The sequence below is a fragment of the Anas platyrhynchos genome, chromosome 16, assembly GCF_047663525.1.
Source record: "Anas platyrhynchos isolate ZD024472 breed Pekin duck chromosome 16, IASCAAS_PekinDuck_T2T, whole genome shotgun sequence".
Lineage (NCBI taxonomy): Eukaryota > Metazoa > Chordata > Aves > Anseriformes > Anatidae > Anas > Anas platyrhynchos.
The window spans coordinates 5,228,092-5,247,400 of record NC_092602.1 but is presented as its reverse complement, the minus strand read 5'-3'; the positions used below and the strand labels follow the sequence as shown (position 1 = coordinate 5,247,400).

At 53.5% G+C, this 19,309-nt stretch overlaps 2 protein-coding genes across 3 annotated transcripts; one reads left to right on the top strand and one right to left on the bottom strand.

Annotated features, from left to right (window-relative positions):
• SF3A1 (splicing factor 3a subunit 1) lies at nt 1-12,759 on the bottom strand. Its single transcript, XM_027469880.3, has 16 exons — nt 12,581-12,759; nt 11,242-11,354; nt 9,673-9,877; nt 8,598-8,855; nt 8,074-8,148; nt 7,237-7,387; nt 6,616-6,809; nt 5,853-5,970; nt 5,549-5,734; nt 5,048-5,169; nt 4,649-4,891; nt 3,738-3,948; nt 2,846-3,000; nt 1,939-2,040; nt 1,667-1,738; nt 1-750 (listed from the first exon to the last, which is right to left on the bottom strand). The coding sequence occupies exons 1-16, from the start codon at nt 12,644-12,646 to the stop codon at nt 649-651; spliced, it is 2,373 nt and encodes a 790-aa protein (XP_027325681.1). The 5' UTR covers nt 12,647-12,759; the 3' UTR covers nt 1-648.
• Nucleotides 12,760-13,696: 937 nt separating this feature from the next.
• Nucleotides 13,697-18,851, top strand: CCDC157 (coiled-coil domain containing 157). Of its 2 annotated transcripts, none has more exons than XM_072024313.1 (10): nt 13,697-14,005; nt 14,312-14,483; nt 15,377-16,025; nt 16,520-16,597; nt 16,706-16,896; nt 17,037-17,213; nt 17,302-17,470; nt 17,743-17,882; nt 18,167-18,228; nt 18,312-18,851. In XM_072024313.1, exons 1-10 carry the CDS (start codon nt 13,758-13,760, stop codon nt 18,556-18,558), a joined length of 2,133 nt encoding a protein of 710 aa, XP_071880414.1. In that variant the 5' UTR covers nt 13,697-13,757; the 3' UTR covers nt 18,559-18,851. The 2 variants fall into 2 exon arrangements, with proteins under 2 accessions (XP_071880414.1, XP_071880413.1); XM_072024312.1 differs by having other exon boundaries at nt 18,033-18,228.
• Nucleotides 18,852-19,309: the final 458 nt, after the last annotated feature.

Here is a 19,309-nt window from a genome sequence, read left to right as displayed (position 1 = left end):
TCGCACCGAGATGCGTGTTTATTAAAACAAATCACGGGCTGTACAGAACAAGCACGAAGCTGCTGAGCATGCAGTCCCGGATCTCCTTTATCGCGAGGGACAGCCATGCACACTTACACTGAGAGAAGATAAAACTCCAAGTCAGGGTCAGTGCAAGAGGCTCTTGCAGATAGATTTGAGACAGAAAAAGAACAAGGGGCTTAGCAAGTACACTGAGAAAGAAGTTTTCAATTAGAAAAAGGGTTAAATAAAGCAGCAACCACTGTGGCCAGACAGATGATGTTCTTGGTCAGTATAAATCCCTCAAAGATGGATCTAGACTAAGCTGGGCATGACCTCAATGTGGCTTCTCTGGGGAATTTACCGGGGAGACAGCAAACCTGGACACCAGCACTCTAGCAAAGCATCGATCACTAACAGACCGCTGCAGTTACGTACTAGCTCACTACACTCGCGCAGCTTTCAGGGCTCTACCAGCCTCCTCCCTCTCTTTAGCCACCCAAGCACTGGGTTCACAGTCTCTCTTCTCAAACAAGCTGGTAGGCAGTCTGCAGCTTGTCACAGTGGCCCCTAAAAGGCTGGAGGATTCGAATGGTTGGGGCTACACAAGTGGCAAAGGAGCCGTTACGTCTCCGGGCTCCACGGCTCCTATTTCTTCCTGCCTCCTCTTTCTTTGAGTGCCAGGTGAATCAGAGAGCCACTTGTCATGTTATAATAAGCCAGGGAGTTTGAATCCTTGATGAAGATGCCCTGAGGAGAAAAGGAAATAAACAACGGTCACAGCAGAAACCTTAATGGTCCCTTCCCACAAAATCCCACATAGACAAAGCCTTCCTGGCCCTACTCTCAAACTGGAGTGATGACAAAACACTGCAGGCTTAGATAAAGCCTGGAGAGGTCCCAAAGTCTCACAAGACTGGCACGGGAAGAGGTGGGTAGGCTGGGAATTACACAAGTGTAGGAATTGGCAATACACGATACACACCTCTACAAATACAGAAAGAGTCAGTTGCCAGAACAGATGAAGCTGTTTAGTTCCCCCTCCTTTTTTATCCTTTAAATAATTTTTATTTCTTGCTAAGGGTTAACACTGTCTGCCCACGGAAAAATTCCTGGGGAGGTAAGAGCTCAAAGTTCACTGCTTAGGCAGCAGGTTGTGCCTGGGCACATGCATGACTGAAAACAAATGAGAAAGGCACTGCTCCTTTTTAACAACAGCTCCAGTCTCAAGAGACCTCTTTTCCCTTCAGTGTTTTGGTGAAAATCCTTTCAGAGTCCCCAGAGTTTCAAGACATTCTTGCCCAACCTTCCGGAGTGTGAGACAGAACAGCAGGGGCAAAATGCTGTATTTAAACGCAAAAAATCACAACCAGCCCCACCCCCTCAATAAAACTGGTTGATTTCAGAGAACATATTAAGGCTTTGAGGCCTCATCTGTAATAGTGAGGATGTGAAATTCCACTGATGCCACCTCCTAGAGGCCTGTCCTGCTGAAACAGCACACAGCACTGTAACCAAGTGTGCTGTACAGACAGGAAATCCATTCCCTCTGCTCTTCCCAATACCTCAATGGGCACAACTTTTTCTTTAAAAAAAAAAAAAAAAAGACCAGATTTGTGTGAGAAAACACCGAAACAAAAACAGCGTTTGAAGGACATATACCCACCTCGTACTGCAGCTTCTGTTTCCCAGCTGGCATCCCCGTGGCCTCATGGATCTTAACCTTTATAACAGACACCTACGAAGAATTAAAGAGCTTCCTCAGGCTTTTTCCACACCATACAGACAGTCAGCACTGCACCCCCAGCCACACAGCCTGGCAAGAGGCCACAGCATGGGGAATTTCCAGTTTTATAGCTCCTGTCATGCAACTCTCAACACGGAGATGCTCCACAACAAAAGAGCAAGGGATAAAGGCCAGGTTAATAAGCTACATACCTGGTCTGACAGCGGCAGGGTGAACACCAACACTTGGCCGTTCAGTTTCCATTCCGTCTTGTCCTGCATGTTGGGAACCTGGACTTTGACCGTGACAGGACCCTGCAAGGAAACAAAGATAAAGTCTCTCACAGGCAAGGAGGCTCAGGGCTGTGATAAGAGCAGCAGACAAAGTATTTATAGACCTTCCCAATACTAATCGCTTATCTTGACTGCTCAGTGAACACACAGAAGTATTATTTGTCTCAATATTGAGAAAGTCAGTTTGCCGTTACCAAAACAAAACCTTTACTTGGATTTCTCCCCTTAGTCCCTCCTTAGTCTGCTGTTCACCAAGCATCACAAGCATTCTGAGTATCACAGAGCGAACACAAGCAGGAGGCAGCTCCGCAGTGCAAGTGTCCAGAAAAAACAGCATTCCCCTCTTAAAGGGCTTCAAATTCAACCCTAGCTGATGCCACTGCTCAGGAAGGAATTCAGCCCAACGTCCCGTTCACATCGTTACAGAATGTCACATTACCATACTACCATGTTGACATTGATATATTAAATCTCCTTGCATCTCCAGCTTAGCAGTCTTCTGCTTAAAAGCTTATCAGCATTAGCTCTTCTTTACATTACTATAAACCTGTTTCTCGCTGCCCTTAATTACAGAAGAGTACCATCTCACTAGGCTTCTGTGTGCAGCGCTCTGCTGCTCTTTCCAATAAAATATAGGGCAGCTCAGCTCACTCAGGTACAACACGAGGAAGAAGCCCTCTCAGAAAATCACTGTCTCATGAAATACTTGCACATCAGCTCCCCTCTGTGTCCTCAGTGGACTTTACATCCCCTTTGGGTACAGGAGGCTGAGCAAGCAGCCCGGCAGGGTGAGGAGCCTGACCGAGCAGCCAGGCCACACACATACCTTGTTCCTGCGCAGGAACTCCTCCTCTGGAATCAGGCTGTCCTCACTCTTCAGTTTCTTTGAAACCGGCTCATCCTCCATCGGTGGTGGTGGGTGAACAGGGGGCATCGGGGCTGGGGAAGGGACTGGAGCCACGGGAGGTGCTGGAACGAACGCTGAAACGGGATGGGGGAAAAGCACAACCTGCAGTCAGCCACCGAGTATACAGCAGATAATCCCTTACATAAACTCTACCAGCAAACTAAAAAAGGCTGAAAATAAACGCCACAATACACGCAGGAAGTTAACACAACCAACAGCAACATGCAAACTTTAAACATTAGATCTATTTTATATTGGGAAACAGTCCAGGAAAAGACAACAAGCAGCGTAAGAGTTTCCTGCAGATCTTGCAGAAAAGAAAATGCTCTCCGTTTGGCATGCAGCGGTGCCAGCACTTCAATTTAGAAAAAAAAAAAAGGACAAAGCGGAAGAAGCGTTTTCATGTTGTGCTTTTTAACTTAAAATCACCTCACGCTACGAAGCCACTATGAGGAATGGAGCCAGACAACAGCTCTTCCTCATGCAGCAGCAACTTCCCTAACCAGCTGTAACACCCAGCGAGGTGCTGGCAGATCAGCTTTACTCTGGTCCCTGTTGGAAAGCAGCACAGATCCCCAGCGTTCACCTGGTCAGACCCCCAGGGACACCGAGTGGGGACACTGAAGCCCAGAAGCAGTGCTGCCAGATTAAGTCTTACTAAACGCAAGAAAAGTCCTTAAAGATGAGAGTTGTGGTTTGCAGTCCCAGTTACCATTATCAGAGGCACAAAAAGAAAAAGGGAATCAAAGCTCAAGCTCACGCTAGATGGGAGCTGGCTGACAATTAACGGGAAAGAGCTTGAGTTACTGACCTGTTGGCACGATCATGGGAGGCGGGCGGGGGCTCATGATGGGAGGAGCGGAGGGCGGCATGGGGACAACGTTGATCCGTGGGGTGTGGATTATTGGTGGCATAGGGGTGGCTATGACAGACCCCGGAGGCAAACGGACCACAGAAGTCATTGGGGGACGAGGCATGACAGGAACAGCAGAAACAACGGCGGCACGAACAGGAGGGGGCATCTGGATAGAGAGAGAAGGTCATTTTTCTTAGCAGATGCATGCAATGATCATCTCAGTGCTGTCTGCAGTCCTGATTAAAATAACCAAGGCAACACACTGAGGATTCCTGCTGGGCAAAGACCTGCTGGGAACCTCTGCGTGCTCACCGTATGGCCAGCCCGAGCTTCCTGTAAACAGGCACAGAAACCTCATTAACACATCAAGCAGTTCTTCCTTCCCTCACCACTCAGGAACCAGGCCACGAGCCACACGGCGATCCTGGAACAGGAGCTCTCAGGGTCACAGCAGAACCCCCGGTACACAGGAACCTGGGGCTGTGAGGCATCTGTGATTTCTCACCTGCCACTGCTTTTGTTTTCCGCATCACGTCTTTTTACATTAAAAAAAGAGGCCCCCACCCATGCATTTATTAGCCATGCTTCCTTCCTCCAAGGAGGCACCACCCACGTTTTTCCCCAGCACAGCTGATCAAGTCTTTTTGATACTGCTAAGGATGAGAGATTTCACTTCTGTCTTATTTTCACTTTTAACAGCAAGGTCAACAGGGAACCTCTGAAGGCCTAGGAGCCATTTGGAAACGCTAACTTCGCCCAAAATCTGCTTCCATCCAGTAGCCTGCTATAACCCTTGAGCTTTGTCAGGACTCCTTTCTAATTAACTACAGCCACAGCTGTCTACTTTCGGACACCCAAGCACTTACTGTGGGTGGACGAGGCACAGATGTGATGGGCTGAGCACTCGCTGGGGGATTTGACGCTGATGAAGGAGGGGGAGGCTGGGGCATTTCGTTGGGTTTGCTGGGACCAATCTTCTCCTTGCTGTCATCTTCTGGCACCAGTCCCTTGGCCTTATGGATAGCTTCAATTTGCTCTTGAAGAGTAATATTGGCCTGAGCAGCCTGTTGTGTGCGGGCCATGCTGCCTGAGTGGCCATCCCAGGTCACCTGACAGGATAAAATACATCAGAATAACCCCAGCCCACAGAGACCACGATGAGAGCTACAAATAGATCAAGACACCAGTTTTACAGCAAGAACAAGCTTCAAAAGACCCCTCTCTCTGAGCATTCACAATACTACAGGAACTCGTTCCCACTCTACCTTTTCCTCTGGTTTCTGGATTTCTTCTTCACCAATCTTTTTACCAATGGCAGTTTCTTCCACACCAAAGATATCGGTACGGCGTTCTGCCAGCTGCTTCAAGCTGCTTTCGATATCCAAACCTACAGGAAAAAAGGAATCATATCACTTCAGGTAAGAATTCCCAGTCAAACAGGATCACAAAGAGTCACAACTCTTTAACAAATCATCAAACAATTTGGCACCCATTGGCTTAGTGCTGTTCTTTTCAGAGAGGGACTGCAACTGATGGCCAGTCAGCAGCAGCCGATGCTCTTTGCCTTTAATTCTGCAGAAGGGCTTCAACGTACTAAGGACAAAAAGTAGCCATATAATCAGCACACTAAGGACGTAGCACAGAAAGCTACATTAAAGACAGTCCTTATCAGTGGCAATTAGGGGGAGTGAGGACACACGCTAAGAAGTTCATAGCACTGATCTAGGAAGTGGGTTTTACAGGCTTTGTCAGACGCTCCAGCTGACCTGGGGCATAGACCTCATCGTCGCTCTGCTTTTCACGGATAGATCGATCACGCTGCTCCAGCCACCGAGGATCCAGGAGACCAATCCGCATGTGTTCTTGCATTTTGCTGGCAGGAATTTTCTCCCCAGTGATGGGGGAAACGAGATACTCATCCGGAGCTGGGGCAGGCGGCAATGGTTTTGAGGCTGGAAAAACAAAACCACAGCCATTAAAAAACACACCACCAGAGGATGTGGCCTAGAAACAAACGCTTTTGTGATTACACAGTAAGAAATGAAGTCGGCCTTCAGCAGCCCGATTTACCTTTGGGATCGTAGTCTTTCCGCACAATGACCTGGTCTGGTGTTGGAGGAAGAGGTGGCGGCATTGGGGTTTCTGGTGGAGGAGGAACCTTCTGACTTTCATCTTCATCATCTGAGCCCTTAAGAAAAAAAAAGTCATAAAGTTCCAGTAGTCAAACACCCACACAAAAGATGTGAGAACTGCATAGAATTTCTCTGTAGTACTGGTAGGAGCAATCATGCAGCTTCAAAGCAACTGAGCTATTTTGCCTCTGGACATCTATTCTACAGTGATTCCTCAGGGTAATCAGGAATTAAAAGATTCAGTAGACCCAAATAAAGGAAGCAAGTACTCCTCAGCTTCCACATTACCACAGCAGGGCAAGCAGGGGCTTACGGTTAACCATGGCCTTGTTCCTTGTTAACAGCAAAACAGCTAATATACTGTGGTTAGAGGAAGAGCCTAAAATTCATCAGTCTTCAAATGTTCCAGACTCCAATGTAGAAGAAAGCCTAAAAGACTCAGTCACAGAAATACCAAATTCACATCCCTAGGTTTCAGAATTCCCAGGTTTCTCTTGTAAATTGTATTGTCACGGAAAATATTAATAATATCGTATTACAGCATTTTGGCAGAAACAGGTTGTTTTGAAATTCCATCAGAAGCAAAGAAATCTCATTTCCTCAAGAAACTGAGGAACTTATTGCAATGAAGATGAAGAGCACCATAAACCGGTCACAAATCTCACGAAGCAAAAGTGATGCTGATTCTGTTGGCTACCTACCTCATCCATATCCTGCACTTGTGTATCTTGATCCAACTGGGTCGGGGGCTCATCTGTTTTCTCTTGCTTTTCATCTTCTTCATCTGACTCCACCTCCATTTCCACCTCTTCACTTTCCCCAAACTTTTCATAACGCTCCTGGATAAGGATTCGAGCTCCCAACTCTTCTGGAGTGGTGGGAGGAGGAAAATTCCCTACAAAGCAGAAAACAGACCAGGTTGCTCAAAGCTTCATCCAGCCTGGCCTTCAGCAACCCCAACTGCCTCAGGCTGTCTTCACAGCAGAGGTGCTCCAGCCCCCTGAGCATCCTCATGGCCCTTCTCTGGACTTGCTCTAATAGGACCACGTTCTTCTTAAACCGTGGAGCCCCAGAGCTGAACCCCCAGTACTTGCTGTCCTGCTGCAGGTGGAAAAACAGACACCTGTGCAGCCCTTTGTGCAAGGAGAACATTACTGACTCCAGGAAAAAATAAAAAAAATCCAGCCCTACCCTGTCATTAAGAGGCTTTCCCATTCATCTTTGAGGGATATACAGCTGTAAAACCCCACGTCTGCCTAAAACCAGCATTGTACTCAGAGGAAGCAGTGTTTCAAAGAGGTTACAAAGCCTAACCTCAGTACCTTGTTCATTGGGCTGAAAGTCCACTGTTTCCACAACCACAAAGTCGTGCCAATCAATCTGGGCATAAGCAACACGCTCCTTTTCCTTCTCTTCCTCTTCCTTCTTTCTCTCTCGCTCTTGGAACTTTGCCCACTCCACTCTGTAATACACCTGCACAAGCAGACATAAAGCTAGCACCAAAAAATCCACAATAATCACCTGTGCAGCGTCTAAAGTTTATCCTACCAACGCTGTCAAGGCATTTGCGCAAGGACCACTTCAGAGGCTTGGCAGCGTAAAGAACTAGTTGTATTTTACAGAGAAACTACAGGTTTGCCTATTGAGCAGAGTACTGCACCAGCTTCAGAGTGGTTTTCTAAAGCTGGAACTGCAACCTTCTTGAGTTAAGACCAAGCTACCCCAGTATGACGTGATTTGTGTATTGTTGAGGATTCACAATCAGCAAACAATTCACAGGGTTGTAATAAAAAGTCTGCAATGTCACCTCTCCAAAGCACAAGCAGCCTTTGTGATGAAGACAGAAGTTAAAAAAACATATTGATAGAACTGCAAGTGACTGAGGTGCCACAGTGAAGTTGTCTGAGAAGGAAAAGTATTTGGGAATGGCATCATGCAGTTATCTATGCCTCTGCAGTGCCACACGTGAACAAACAGTACCTAGGAGCTTGAAAGTGAGCTTGAGTACCCTGATATTCAAGTCACCCTTGTGACTACAAGGGACACACCCATCTTACGTGGAATCTGTATTGGATGCCAGTAAATTAGAAGCATGCAAAGAGAGAATTCAAAGTGTACCTGAAATGCTACAGCAATTTGGAAAATGATTCATGCAATACCTGATCTAGGACTTCCTTGGGATTTTCAGCCTCCTTCTTGAGTTTGATGAGTAAGCCTTTTGGTGGGATCAGGATCTGAAACATATTTTGTGTGACAGTTGGCAATGACTCTTTTTTGACAAAGTCTCCTTAAAAGCAACTATTATCTTTCCACATAGATTAAAAACATCAGCAGACCCCTGGGACTACCTTCCATTTCTTCTGTTGCTACTGTATTAATTATTCCTTGTACCTGAGCTTGAAATATTCACTCTTTGCCCTTTTATCTATAGTTAGTGTTTTTTAAAATGTAACTTTTATTTATGTTGCTATAGTGTTTGATACACTTGAGTAGCAACCTACTGCATTCAGCTCTGCACATGCCCACAACAACATGCAAGAAATCTCTTTTTAAAGGGCAAGATTTAAGGGACGGACTCCTAAACCTGTATGCATTTCTAGTCTGTTTTATACAGCATCTGTAGTCTTCAAAATCAACACTGCTGCTGAGGAAAGCAGCTTCACAGGTGAACTGCCACGAGTACCTTCGTGTACTGCTCAACCAGCTTCGTGAAGTAGTTAAACAGGCTGTGCTGCGGGCGAAGGAAGTCAAACTGATAGTTCCTCTGCTCTTTCTGCATCAGCTGCGTCAAGAACTGCCGCCCATTCCGAGCCACAAACTGCGCCGTCAGCTTCACCACATCCAAGTCAAAGGCTGAGATGGAGGGAGGATCTGCAATGAACTCAAACTCCGGAGGTGGCTCTTTGGGAACAACGGTCTCCTGGATCACCTGGGCCTGCACCTGTGGAGCAGAACGGAGACAGCTCCGTGACTGCCATCAAGAAATTGTTACCGAACACTTGGGAGGACCCATTTTTCCTTCAGCTGCTGAGGGAAAATAACAACAGTTTAGATATTCTGACAACTGCAAGGATGGAAGAAAGTAGTAATGTAAGGTGTATCTGGACACCTGTACTCAGGTGTACTGTAAAATGAATGTTCTACCAGCTAACGACACTGCAAACTGTCAGGACTTTGCTAAAACCCTCCCGTGATTACCAGTCCTGCTGTCAGTGCCACACAGCACAGCTGTTGGCCACACAAAGCATGCAAAAGGCTCAGATTCAGTCAGTGCCCTTTTTCCATCCCGTATTTATAAAGACACAACTAAGCAACATTTTGTACTCCACACTTTCAGGGCAAGCTGATCCTTCTGGCAGGAAAAAAACAAACATTTTATATAAGACTGTGCATGCAACAAGCCCAAACTAAACTCCAAGGGATTTTAAAGGATTTGTGTATGGCAGGAGTCCTAAAGTCAAACGTTCCAAGTGATCACCAGGGTTAAGTACCGTGTAGATGTACATGAGTAAATGTAATTAAAATAGACTAAGCGATACAAAATAATGCATCTTTCACAAAACCTGTGAGTCACCAGCATCTGGGGGATGCACACCCGCATCAGAAGGAAATCCCAGATGCTAAATTCCATGCCTGCTTCTATGACAAATGTATCATTTGCACCATCTTTCTGCTTAGTATTCTTCTGCTTAACATCAGGGTGTGAGGAACAAGCGGTCAGAGCAAAGTTCTTGACCAAAGTGAAAAGAAACGCTTACCTTCTGTGGAAGCTGCTGCTGAGCAGTTTGCTGCTGTTGCATAACCTTGGGAATAGCAGCTGAGGGCTCCTGGGCCTTGCCCTCTTTGAACTCGCTGACTTTGTGCCGGTAGTATGCATGGTAAGGGTCATTGGGATTCAAGAAATTGAACTTGGGGTTATTTATTTCATTCTGACGAATTCGAGCTTCAAATTCTGGACCATTTCTGTAGGGTGGAAAAAAGAGTAGATGAATGGGTATCGACTCAGGTACAAACGCCTGCTTCTGTCATAGGAAGACCTGTCTTCTGAGGGGCTGATTCCCTGAACACTTTTCTCTCCTGTGTGGCAGGAGTTTACCTCTCTCTACCTCCAGGTAACTCTCACCCAACACAGCAGGCGTTTATACACATACTGGCTATGTGCACATCCTAACTTAGCCTTTAACATTCCACAGTGAGCATTTCTCGAGGCAGTTCAACACACACACAAGTATTTCAGTCTTGTTTGGCTACATTCACACCAAACATCTCTGAGCGGATTACACAATTCACTGGAAGGTGTTTAGTCCCCTACTAGACTAACAAGTTTTGGAGACTGGTTTTATTTCAAGAAAGGTCATGCGAGGAGCAGGCAGGTAATCAGCAGCCCATGCAGAAACGAAGCACACTGCATTCAGGAGAGCCACCAGGGTTATTTCCTTTTCTCCCATCCAAGAGAACCGCCAGTTATTTTCAAAGAGCACTTTAGGAAAATTAAAAGCTTGCTGCAACACACTGCTCTTCATGTTCCCTAGATACCCCTAGGTCTCATTCAGGCACTGAGCCTCTCCCAAAAGCAGATGATGGCACTGTCAGCACTGACACCTTGTGTTTGCTGAATGGACATGTGGCAAACGGAAGGAACTGAAAAGAGCGCAATTTATCTCACTTTCAGGCTCCTCCCCTAACCATGAGAGCTACACTCGTGCTACAGCTCAAGCAGCAAATTCCAGTCAGCAGGGGAAAACATCCCAGGCAGTCCATCTGCCCTCAGACAGGGCAAGATCGCTCCCTGGAGGCGTGCATTTCTTCCCCTCGCTGCAAAGGGAGAGAGGCAGCCGAGCTGGGGAGTGTCAGGCCCAGCTGCTGGCACTGTTTATGAAGCTGCAGGTACACGGGGACGGGACTTGGCTGCAGGGCTCAGCAAGGAGCACAAGTCTCCCAGCAGGAGAGTTCTTCATCTGCTATTTGCCTACACATCGTAAAATACAGCCACGGCTGCTGCTGGCTTAATGGCTCAGTGAAGTGCCTGTAACAGGGCTCCCTTTCTACCTGGAGTTTTGTCTGCCCTTCGGGTCGGATTTAGAAGAGCTGTTACCTAGCCATTGCAACACACCTCACAGCGTTCACAAAGGATTTTATTTGCTGTCAGTGCTTTTCTAGCAGAACGCAACCTCTACAACCTCACTGGTATGAGCTCAATCCTTAAAAAACCTTTGTGTAAAGCCAGGGGACTGTGACCTGCTTCAGCTTCTGGAGCTACGCAGACCTCAGCACTGGGAGATGCACAAAAATCCCACAGAACAGGAGCCAACTCCCGCGCTGTTTACCTGGCCACGAAGCTGGCAGTCTTGTCAACGATGTTCCTGACCTCTGGAGGAGGATAAATAATTCCCACCACAGGCTTGGCCGGTGCTGCTTCCTCTTTTGGCTCCTCTTCTGGCTGCAATAAAAAAACATTTTTCTTACAGTTGTCTGTCCAGCTACCTCATAACCACAGAAATTATTCCAAAGATGATGACGCTGGTGGTACAGCGAGACACCTTCCATTGCAGGGTTTGCAAATAGTGAAGGCAGTGAATGCAAACAGCCCAAATCCTAACTGCTAACAAGAGAAGGAATTTCAAACAACACTGAATAACTTGTTGTAGAGCAGCATCTGGGTGTGACAGCACAGCCTGGCAGACTGTGAACTGACACCGGGTTTATTTTCAATGGGTTGAGTTGGAAAATGCATTTCTCTCTCTCAAGTTCTTTACCTACATCTAGAACAGCAGGCCTAACACACCTTCACAAGCTGGTCTGAAATCCCATGCTTAAAGAACATTCTGTAAGAACACTGTACTCCAAACAGCAACCCCCACGGTGGACAAGAGTGCATTCTCCTCCCCAGCCCCCAAATCATTAAGTTTTTCTGGCAAAAATCCAGTTTAACAACCTGGATCAACAGCCCCAGGAGGTAACGGCACTCCCCAGCTTCCCAGGGCCGGGAGATGATGTTTGTCTGCTCGTCAAGGGCACCTGCTGCAGGGGCTGGCATGGCAGGGCGAGGAGGAAGGCCACACCATGGGAACCAAAACAAGTCTCCACAGCGCTCTGCGCCTTCAGCCTTGACCCCAAGCGGGTTTGTTTAGATGCTGAGCAAAGGGGCAGTGAAGGGGAGTGCCTGCAACACCACGTGCAGGAGTAACTCGCCTGTGCTGACCAACCTGGGCATCATTCCTACGAGCTCACGGGACTGCCAGGAACCAGAATCACACCGACTGGATCAACATGAAAGAACAAACAGCTCCTAACCCTACGGAGATCACATCAGAAGCTCTTTCACTGACAAGAGCAGCTCAGCAAGCTGTTTCCCTCAGCGGTGCCGCAGCCCCAGCACCCTGAGGGCAGCTTTTTCGCTGGGCCCTGCCATACGGGACGGCTTCGTGGCCTCAATGGGGACATTTTGGAACACCAGGACCACCATAAGCTCTGTGAAGACCCCAGGGGCCGACCCGCACCCAGCACAGCACCGAGGGCCGAGCCCTCACCCCCCGCGGCTGCCGCCGTTCCCCAAACCCCGGCTCAGGGCGGCCTCCAGGCCTCGAACCGGGCCTCGCGCTGCCGCTCCTAGGCCCGGACCCTCCGGGACACCTCCCGAACCCCCTCCCCCGGGCCGGGCCCTACCGGTTTGCTCTCTGCGGGTGGTGCCGGCTGTGCCGGAGGCCCGGCCTGTACCGGCCCTGCGGGCATGGCGCTGCCCGGTGCCGCTCGGTGCCGCCCGCGGACAAAATGGCGGCCGCGCCTCACGGAAGGCGCCCAGGCGGCGCTGTGAGGGCGGAGGAGCAGCGCGCATGCGCCAAGGGCTGTTCCATTCCTTTACGGGGGGGGGGTGTCTCTCTGACGGGATCTCTGCACGCGGGGCGGACCATTGAGGGGGATCTGGGGGGGGGGACCGTTGCCATGGCAACAGGCGCGGCGCGAAGCCGAGGCCCAGGCCCGGCCCCTGCAGGGCCCCGCTCGCCCCGAGCCCCCCCCCCCCGGCCCCCAGCGCCCCCCAAAAGCCCCCCGGGGCTAAGCGAGGAGCCCCCTCACGCCTTCCCGTCCTGAGGCTTCCAGTTTTGGGGAGGGGAGGCTTGGACCCTCCTGGGATCGCCCCTGACACCCCCATCCCCTGACTCTCACCCCCCTGACACCCCCATCCCCAACACCCCCCCCCCTGACACCCACCCCCTGAGCCCCCCACCCCCTGACAACCACCCCTTGGCACCCCCACCCCCTGACACCCCCACGCCCTGCCTCCCACACCCCCTGGGCCCCCCACTCCTCTAGCATCCATCCCCTTGACACCCCACTAGGCCCTGACACCCCCCCCGACAACCCTCCCTGACACCCCACTAGCCCCTGACAGCCCCCTACCCCCTGGCATCCACCCCCCTGACACCCCCACCCCCTGACAACCACCCCCTAGCATCCCCATTCCCTGACATCCCCACCCCCTGACACCCCTCTACCCCCTGACACCCCCCACCCCCTGGCACCCACCCCCTGACACTCACCCCCCTGACACCCCCATCCCTGACAACCACCCCCCTGGCACCCCCACCCCGTGACACCCCCAACCCCTGACACCCACCCCTGACAACCCCCCCGACACCTCCACCCCCTGACACCCCCCTTCTGACACCCCCATCCCCTGACACCCACCCCCCTGGCACCCACCCCCCCGACACCTCCACCCCCTGACACCCCCCTTCTGACACCCCCCTACCCCCTAGCACCCACCCACCACCCCCACCCACCCCCAGTGCCACCCCCACCACCCTCAGTCCATCCATCCGTCCGTCTGTCCGTCCGTCCACCCATGGCGCACCTCCTGGGCCACCCCGGCAGCATGGCGAGCCTGCGGGCCGACCTGCGGGACCTGCAGGGAGCCATCTCCGACGTCTCCTCCCGGGCCGGCCCCGCTCGTTTCCCCTCCTGGAAGTTCCCTGATCAAGTCTCCTGCGAGCTGGACCTGGCGGCGCTGCTGGAGCGCTACGACTACGCCGAGGGCGACCCCGAATTCAGCCAGCACGCCCATGTGGTGCTGCTGGAGCTGCTGGTAGACAGGTGAGAGAGGGCACGGCCGGCACGAAGCATCCCTCCAAAACCTTAAAAAGCCTCAGGCACGGCCATGCTACGAGGCTGGGAGGCAAAAGTGCCTTTTTTTGGGTGAAAGAGATAACGACTCGGTTTTAAAGACGAGCCGTGCCCACGGAGCTGTCTCAATATTTGGCCCTAACAGCTTGGGTTGGATATGGGCGGTGAAGGAAGACAACTTTTGTCACTGCACTTCAGGCTCAGTGCTATGCTGAGTGCCGCGGGCACGTTCCCTGGTCCTAATATTCTGTTGTTCTGTGTTTCATCCCCATGAAGGCTGCTGCTGCTGCTCCAGAGCTTCACAGGCTATGCAGAAAACCTGCTCAGCGAGCGAACTGTGCCCCCGGCGCAGGCAGTGGGGCCCTGCATGTCCGCGGGGCTGACGGTGAGGAGGTACTGGCACAGCATGCTGCGACTGGGGGCCTTCTACCAGCAGCTCCTGACCGAGGTGGGACATACGGGGGCGTGCGGGCACCTTGAGATGAGCGCAGGGCTCACAGCAACGGCCTCAATGCCCCCACGATTTGGGAGATCCCCCAGGCATGCACAGGGACACCCTGATTTGTGTGGTGGCCGTACCAGATGTGCTCCCTGCTCATGACCCCCCTGGTGCTGATCCAGGTGTCAAGTGGGACATATCCGTCCCATGCTGTCCCTGGCTTCCACGAGGATTTTGGGATGGGGCAGCCTGACTGCCCTTAGTTTTTGGATGAATATTCTGCCCCTTGTGGCTCTGCTGCCCCACGCTGTGTGCGGCTGAGCTGGTTCTGATTGGTGAAATGATTTGTGGCAAAAATACTTTGCCCTGCATTTTGTTTCCCAAATGGTTCCTCTCGTGGCGTAGTCTCAGAGCAAAGGCAGAGCGTTCACCTGGCGTGATCAGGGAACAGGGCAGCGAGGTGTGGAAGGAGGGAAAATAACAAACATAAAATAAAAAATGAAAAAGCCAGGGAGCACATTTTGCTGCAGAGGCTTTCTGTCGTGAAACCACAGCTCCAGTCCACGAGCAGTGGCTGAAAAGCTACCTGGGAGCTTGAGAAATTCAGCCCCTCGGTGTCTGGGAGCGCTGGGGGCAGCCCGTGCTGTGTGTGAGGATCGTTTGGCTTTTAGCCATTTGCTTTGGCTGTAACAGGGCACAGCACGGAACCCTGAGCACTTGGCTCTGTCCTCCAGCAAGCTCAGGGAGTGTCTTTTCTCCCCAAAAAAGGGCTTGCTGCCCACACGGCTTCTTGGCTGCGCTGTCCCCGTCCTTCGCCCCTCTGGGTTTGTCTCTCACGGACTGTTTGCAACCAGCGTGGTTTGATCTGTGCTCTGTGTTTTGTTCTGTGCTCTCTCCACCAGAAAAAGGCTTGCAGGAGGAACATCCCCACGCTGCAACCCACCCCCAAGGCTGGGAAAACGGAGGAGAGCTTCCAGCCCTGCTTGCCAGCCCTTTCGGAGCCCTGCGCCCCCCCGGGTGCTGCCCAGTGCAGCTCCCTGTGCCCGTGGCAGGCTGCCAGCGACGCCTCGGGCAGCATCCCCATGCGGGCAGCGGAGCCGTCCCCAGCACCCTGTGACGCCTGTGCCAGCGCCCAGGCCAGCCTGCGCGAGGTGGGCGAAGCCATCACCAGCATCTGCCAGAGCCACAACATCCCCTCGGCTCTCAGCAGGTTCCAGCAGGTGGTGGCGGAGACTATGGGGAGAAAGATGCTCTCGGCAGCCGAGGTGAAATGCTGGGCCTCGGAGCAAAGCAAGGACCTCTCCCGCATCAGCAAACACCTCCACGCGCTGCTGGAGCTGCTCAACCCTCTGAAATCCGAGCTGGCGGCGGCGAAGAAGCAGAGGGATGAGCTGCAGAAGCAGGCTGAGGACTTCGCCCGCCTGCTTCAGGTGGAGAAGGAGACCCAGGCGCAGCGGAGGAAGGAGGCTGAGCAGAGCCTGGAAGTCAAGAACAAGGAGCATTTGGAGGCTGTAGCCAGGCTGGAGCGGGACAAGGACGACCTACGGAGAGGTACGGTGCTGTCCCCTGCAGGTATTTGCAGAAGCAGGCAGTCCATGGTCAGATCTCAGTCCCAGCACCACAAATGGGGCTTTTGCCACTAGTTTTGGGTGGCTCAAATGTCACCAGTGAGAGCGACTGTTCCCATTACGGTCACCTGGCCATGGAAATCCCACTTTTATCTGTGCCAGCAGCTCCTGGGGCTCCCCCGGAGCAGGTGAGGGCTGGTGAACTGGCATTGCCGCCTGTTCTGATGCTTTCATCCTCTCCCGGCTTCTTCTGCTGCTTTCCCCTCCCCATCATCTCACTTCCCACTCTCTGTGCCCCGTTTCTGCAGCATCTCACGTGCTGGTGGCTGCTCCCCACCGTGGGACAAACCCGGCTCATCGTGGGAGCCCGATGCCACCACCGGGTGAAAAACACCTTGGCACTGCGGTTTGCTGCCCCCTTGTTTTAGTTTCTTTGAGGAGCTGTTTAACGTTTCATGGTCTTCTGCACTTATTTAGGAGCAGCTTTGCTGGAAGAGCAAATCTCTGCCTTAAAGGAAGCGCTGGCTGCCAAGCAGGCTGCTCTGCAGGAGCTGGGTAAGGACCTCGAGGGCAAAAGCTGTAGGGCCCCTAAAGGCACCACCCGGGCTGGGAGCAGCTCCCCCTCCTGCCCAGCTGGGCTCCATGCTGCTGTTGCCTCCCCAGAGATGACCAAAAAGAGCTTGCTGGAGGACCTGAAGACCACGATGGTGGCCAGGAGCCGGGTGCTGGAGCTGGAGGAGGAGGTGCGGCTGCTCACCGACCAGAAGGAGAGCCTGGGCCAGGAGCTGAGCGCGGTCACCACCCAGCTGGAGAAGGAGAAAGCCAAGGTGGAGAGCATGCTGAGGCACAGAGAGGTACGGCTGCTGCTCCCCGGAGCTGCTCAGCTGCAGCCACAGCCCCTCATCACCGCGGTGCCGCTTCCCCGTGGCTCCAGTGCTGGCAGCAGGGCAGCAGAGAGCTGCTGCAGCCCCTGCAGGCTCGCCTCCTCGTGCAGTCCCTGCAGGCCAAGCAGAACGCCCTGCTGCAGCAGCTGGACAGCCTGGACCAGGAGCGTGAGGAGCTGCAAGCCAGCCTGGGGGAGGCCGAGGGGGACAGGGCCCGGCTGGCGGAGCAGCTGGAGGAGAGCCGGGAGCAGCGGGAGCAGAGCGGGCACCAGCTCCGGGCGCAGCAGGTACCCGGCACACGGGGGGAGCAGTTGGCAACCCTCCTGAGAAGGGTGCTCACAAAACTCAGCCCCTTGCCCTTGCTCTGCCCCCCAGGAGCTGCTGGACACGCTGCAGCAGGAGAAGCAGAGCCTGGAGCAGTCCGTCTCCGAGCTGCGTGAGGATGTTTCCAGGCTGGAGGAGCAGGCACAGGAGCTGAAGGAGCGGGAGAAGCTCCTGGTGTTCTTCCCTGAGCTCCACATCCCCGCTGAGACACAGTTTGAGAGTAAGGGAGAGGCAGGGCTAGGGCAAGGGCTTGGACACGGCTGCGTTTGTCCTTGCTGATTCAGCCAGCAGGTTTAGGACCCAGCCACCACCTGTTGGGGTTGTGCTGGTGCTCCCTGCTTTGGGAAGGCTCATTTCCAGCAAACACCACCCCGCTCGTGTGCTCCCGAGCTGTTGGGACGGGCTCTGCTGCCAGCACCTCCGAGCAGGCTGCAGGCGGCGTGCTGAGCTGGGGCCCTGGCTGCAAGGCGCCGTGGTTTGTTTTATTTGCAGGCACCGGGAACATCGCCGAGGACATGGAGAAGCAGCTGCAGGCCAACGACATCAGGATCAGAGTGCTGGAGCAGGAAAACACACAGCTCAGGGCCGCGCTGGCCAAATTGAAGGTGGCTGCTCAGCAGGGCGTGCTGCAGGTGAGGCTGAGTCTGAATCGGGGCTGGGAGCTGGCAGGAGAGGGGCGCACGTGCTGGGGGGGCACCGCGTGTCCCCGGAGGTCAGCCTGGTGGTGAACTGGTGCCAGCAGGGGAAAGCTGCGTTGCCGAGCCCCCTGGTTTGGTTTCCAGCTCCCTTACCTCAGCCTCGCCGTGGCTGTTGTGCCACCACTGAGCTGGCGGTGGCATCCTCCCAGGGCAGAGGCCAAGATCCCCGAGCACGGAGCTGAACGCAGGAGGTTTCACCCCCATCTTCTCTCCTCCAGCTCGTCCCACAGCCCCAGCTGTGGACTCAGCTCAGCAGCCAGCGTGGTGGGGAGGCCGCAGGGTGAGTAGGAACCCGGAGGAAGGCGCTGGGGAGCTTCCTACTCCTTCCTCCCCTCCAACCTCTTCCGCTTCTCCCCTCCGCAGGCCTCCAAGCAGCCAAGGCAGCGGGGACAGCGCAGGGGCACGCGGAGGAGCCACCAGCAGGGCCCGGCAGCGACCTCCCGGCAGCCAGCGCCCAAAGCCACCCTCGGCAGAACCCCCAGGCGAGGCCGGACCCTGCCTCTCGCTGCCAGCACGGGGTCTGCTGCTCGCTCCCGACCCCCGAGGGAGCAGCAGCAACGCTGGAGGAGCTCGCCCCTTCTCACACCGCACCGGCCCCCACCGCAAATAGATGCTGGGGGGAGCTCAGGCAGAACTGAAGCGCTAACGAGCAGCGTGCAGCTGCTCCCCCTTCCCTGCAGGACCTCGTTACCTGTTGCAAACACGACGGCACCTTCCTTTGGGACACCCGCTCTGCCTCCCCATCGCTCCGAGCCCAAGGAGCAGCGTCACGCAGCGGTGTGGGGAGCCCGGGGAGCGGAGCCGTGGCAGCTGGGAGGCGGCAGCGGGGTTGCCAGCTGGCTGCCGGCTGTTGCTTCACCTTGTTTTCGGCAGGGACGCAACGAACCTGTTTGTGTGGTTTCCCTTCTTGTCCCTCTCCGTTGGGCAACGCCGCGGCTTTTGATAAAGCAGGAGGCAGCGGGGCCCTGAGGGCTGGGCTGGCGCATCCCCCGTTCATCTCCTGCAGCACAGGGGCCCTGGGAAGAACCCCTTTGTAGTTTTGGGGCTTTGGGGACAGGGGTGGGGCTGCTACAAGCACTGCTGGCAGCCAGGGGACCGACCAGCACCCTAGCGAGGAGGCCTGGGAGGTGGGAAATGCTCCCTGGCGTGCAGAGCTGGCCCCAAACAATCAGCCGAGCAGGGCCGGTGACATTCCTGGGTGCTGGAACTCGGTCGCCCACGGGCCGAGCCGCTGCTGCAATCCCTGGCACGGCTCTGATCCCGGCAGTCACCTGCGCCACGCCTGGGCACGGCTCGGCTCAGCTCGGGCCAGGAACCGCTCCCAAGAGGCGGCTGGGAGGCAGCCAGGCGGCTCTGAAGAG

What these genes read in the sequence shown, in the direction of transcription:
- SF3A1 (XM_027469880.3), bottom strand. Translation starts at nt 12,646, where the DNA reads ATGCCCGCAGGGCCGGTACAGGCCGGGCCTCCGGCACAGCCGGCACCA. An exon ending in GAAAGACTACGATCCCAAAG is followed by an intron (nt 5,735 to 5,852) that starts GTAAATCGGGCT and finishes TTGTTTTTCCAG; the next exon opens with CCTCAAAACCATTGCCGCCT. An exon ending in AGTTCCTGCGCAGGAACAAG is followed by an intron (nt 2,041 to 2,845) that starts GTATGTGTGTGG and finishes GTTTCCTTGCAG; the next exon opens with GGTCCTGTCACGGTCAAAGT.
- CCDC157 (XM_072024312.1), top strand. Translation starts at nt 13,758, where the DNA reads ATGGCGCACCTCCTGGGCCACCCCGGCAGCATGGCGAGCCTGCGGGCC. An exon ending in CTGGAGCTGCTGGTAGACAG is followed by an intron (nt 14,006 to 14,311) that starts GTGAGAGAGGGC and finishes ATCCCCATGAAG; the next exon opens with GCTGCTGCTGCTGCTCCAGA. An exon ending in CGTGGTGGGGAGGCCGCAGG is followed by an intron (nt 18,229 to 18,311) that starts GTGAGTAGGAAC and finishes TCCCCTCCGCAG; the next exon opens with GCCTCCAAGCAGCCAAGGCA.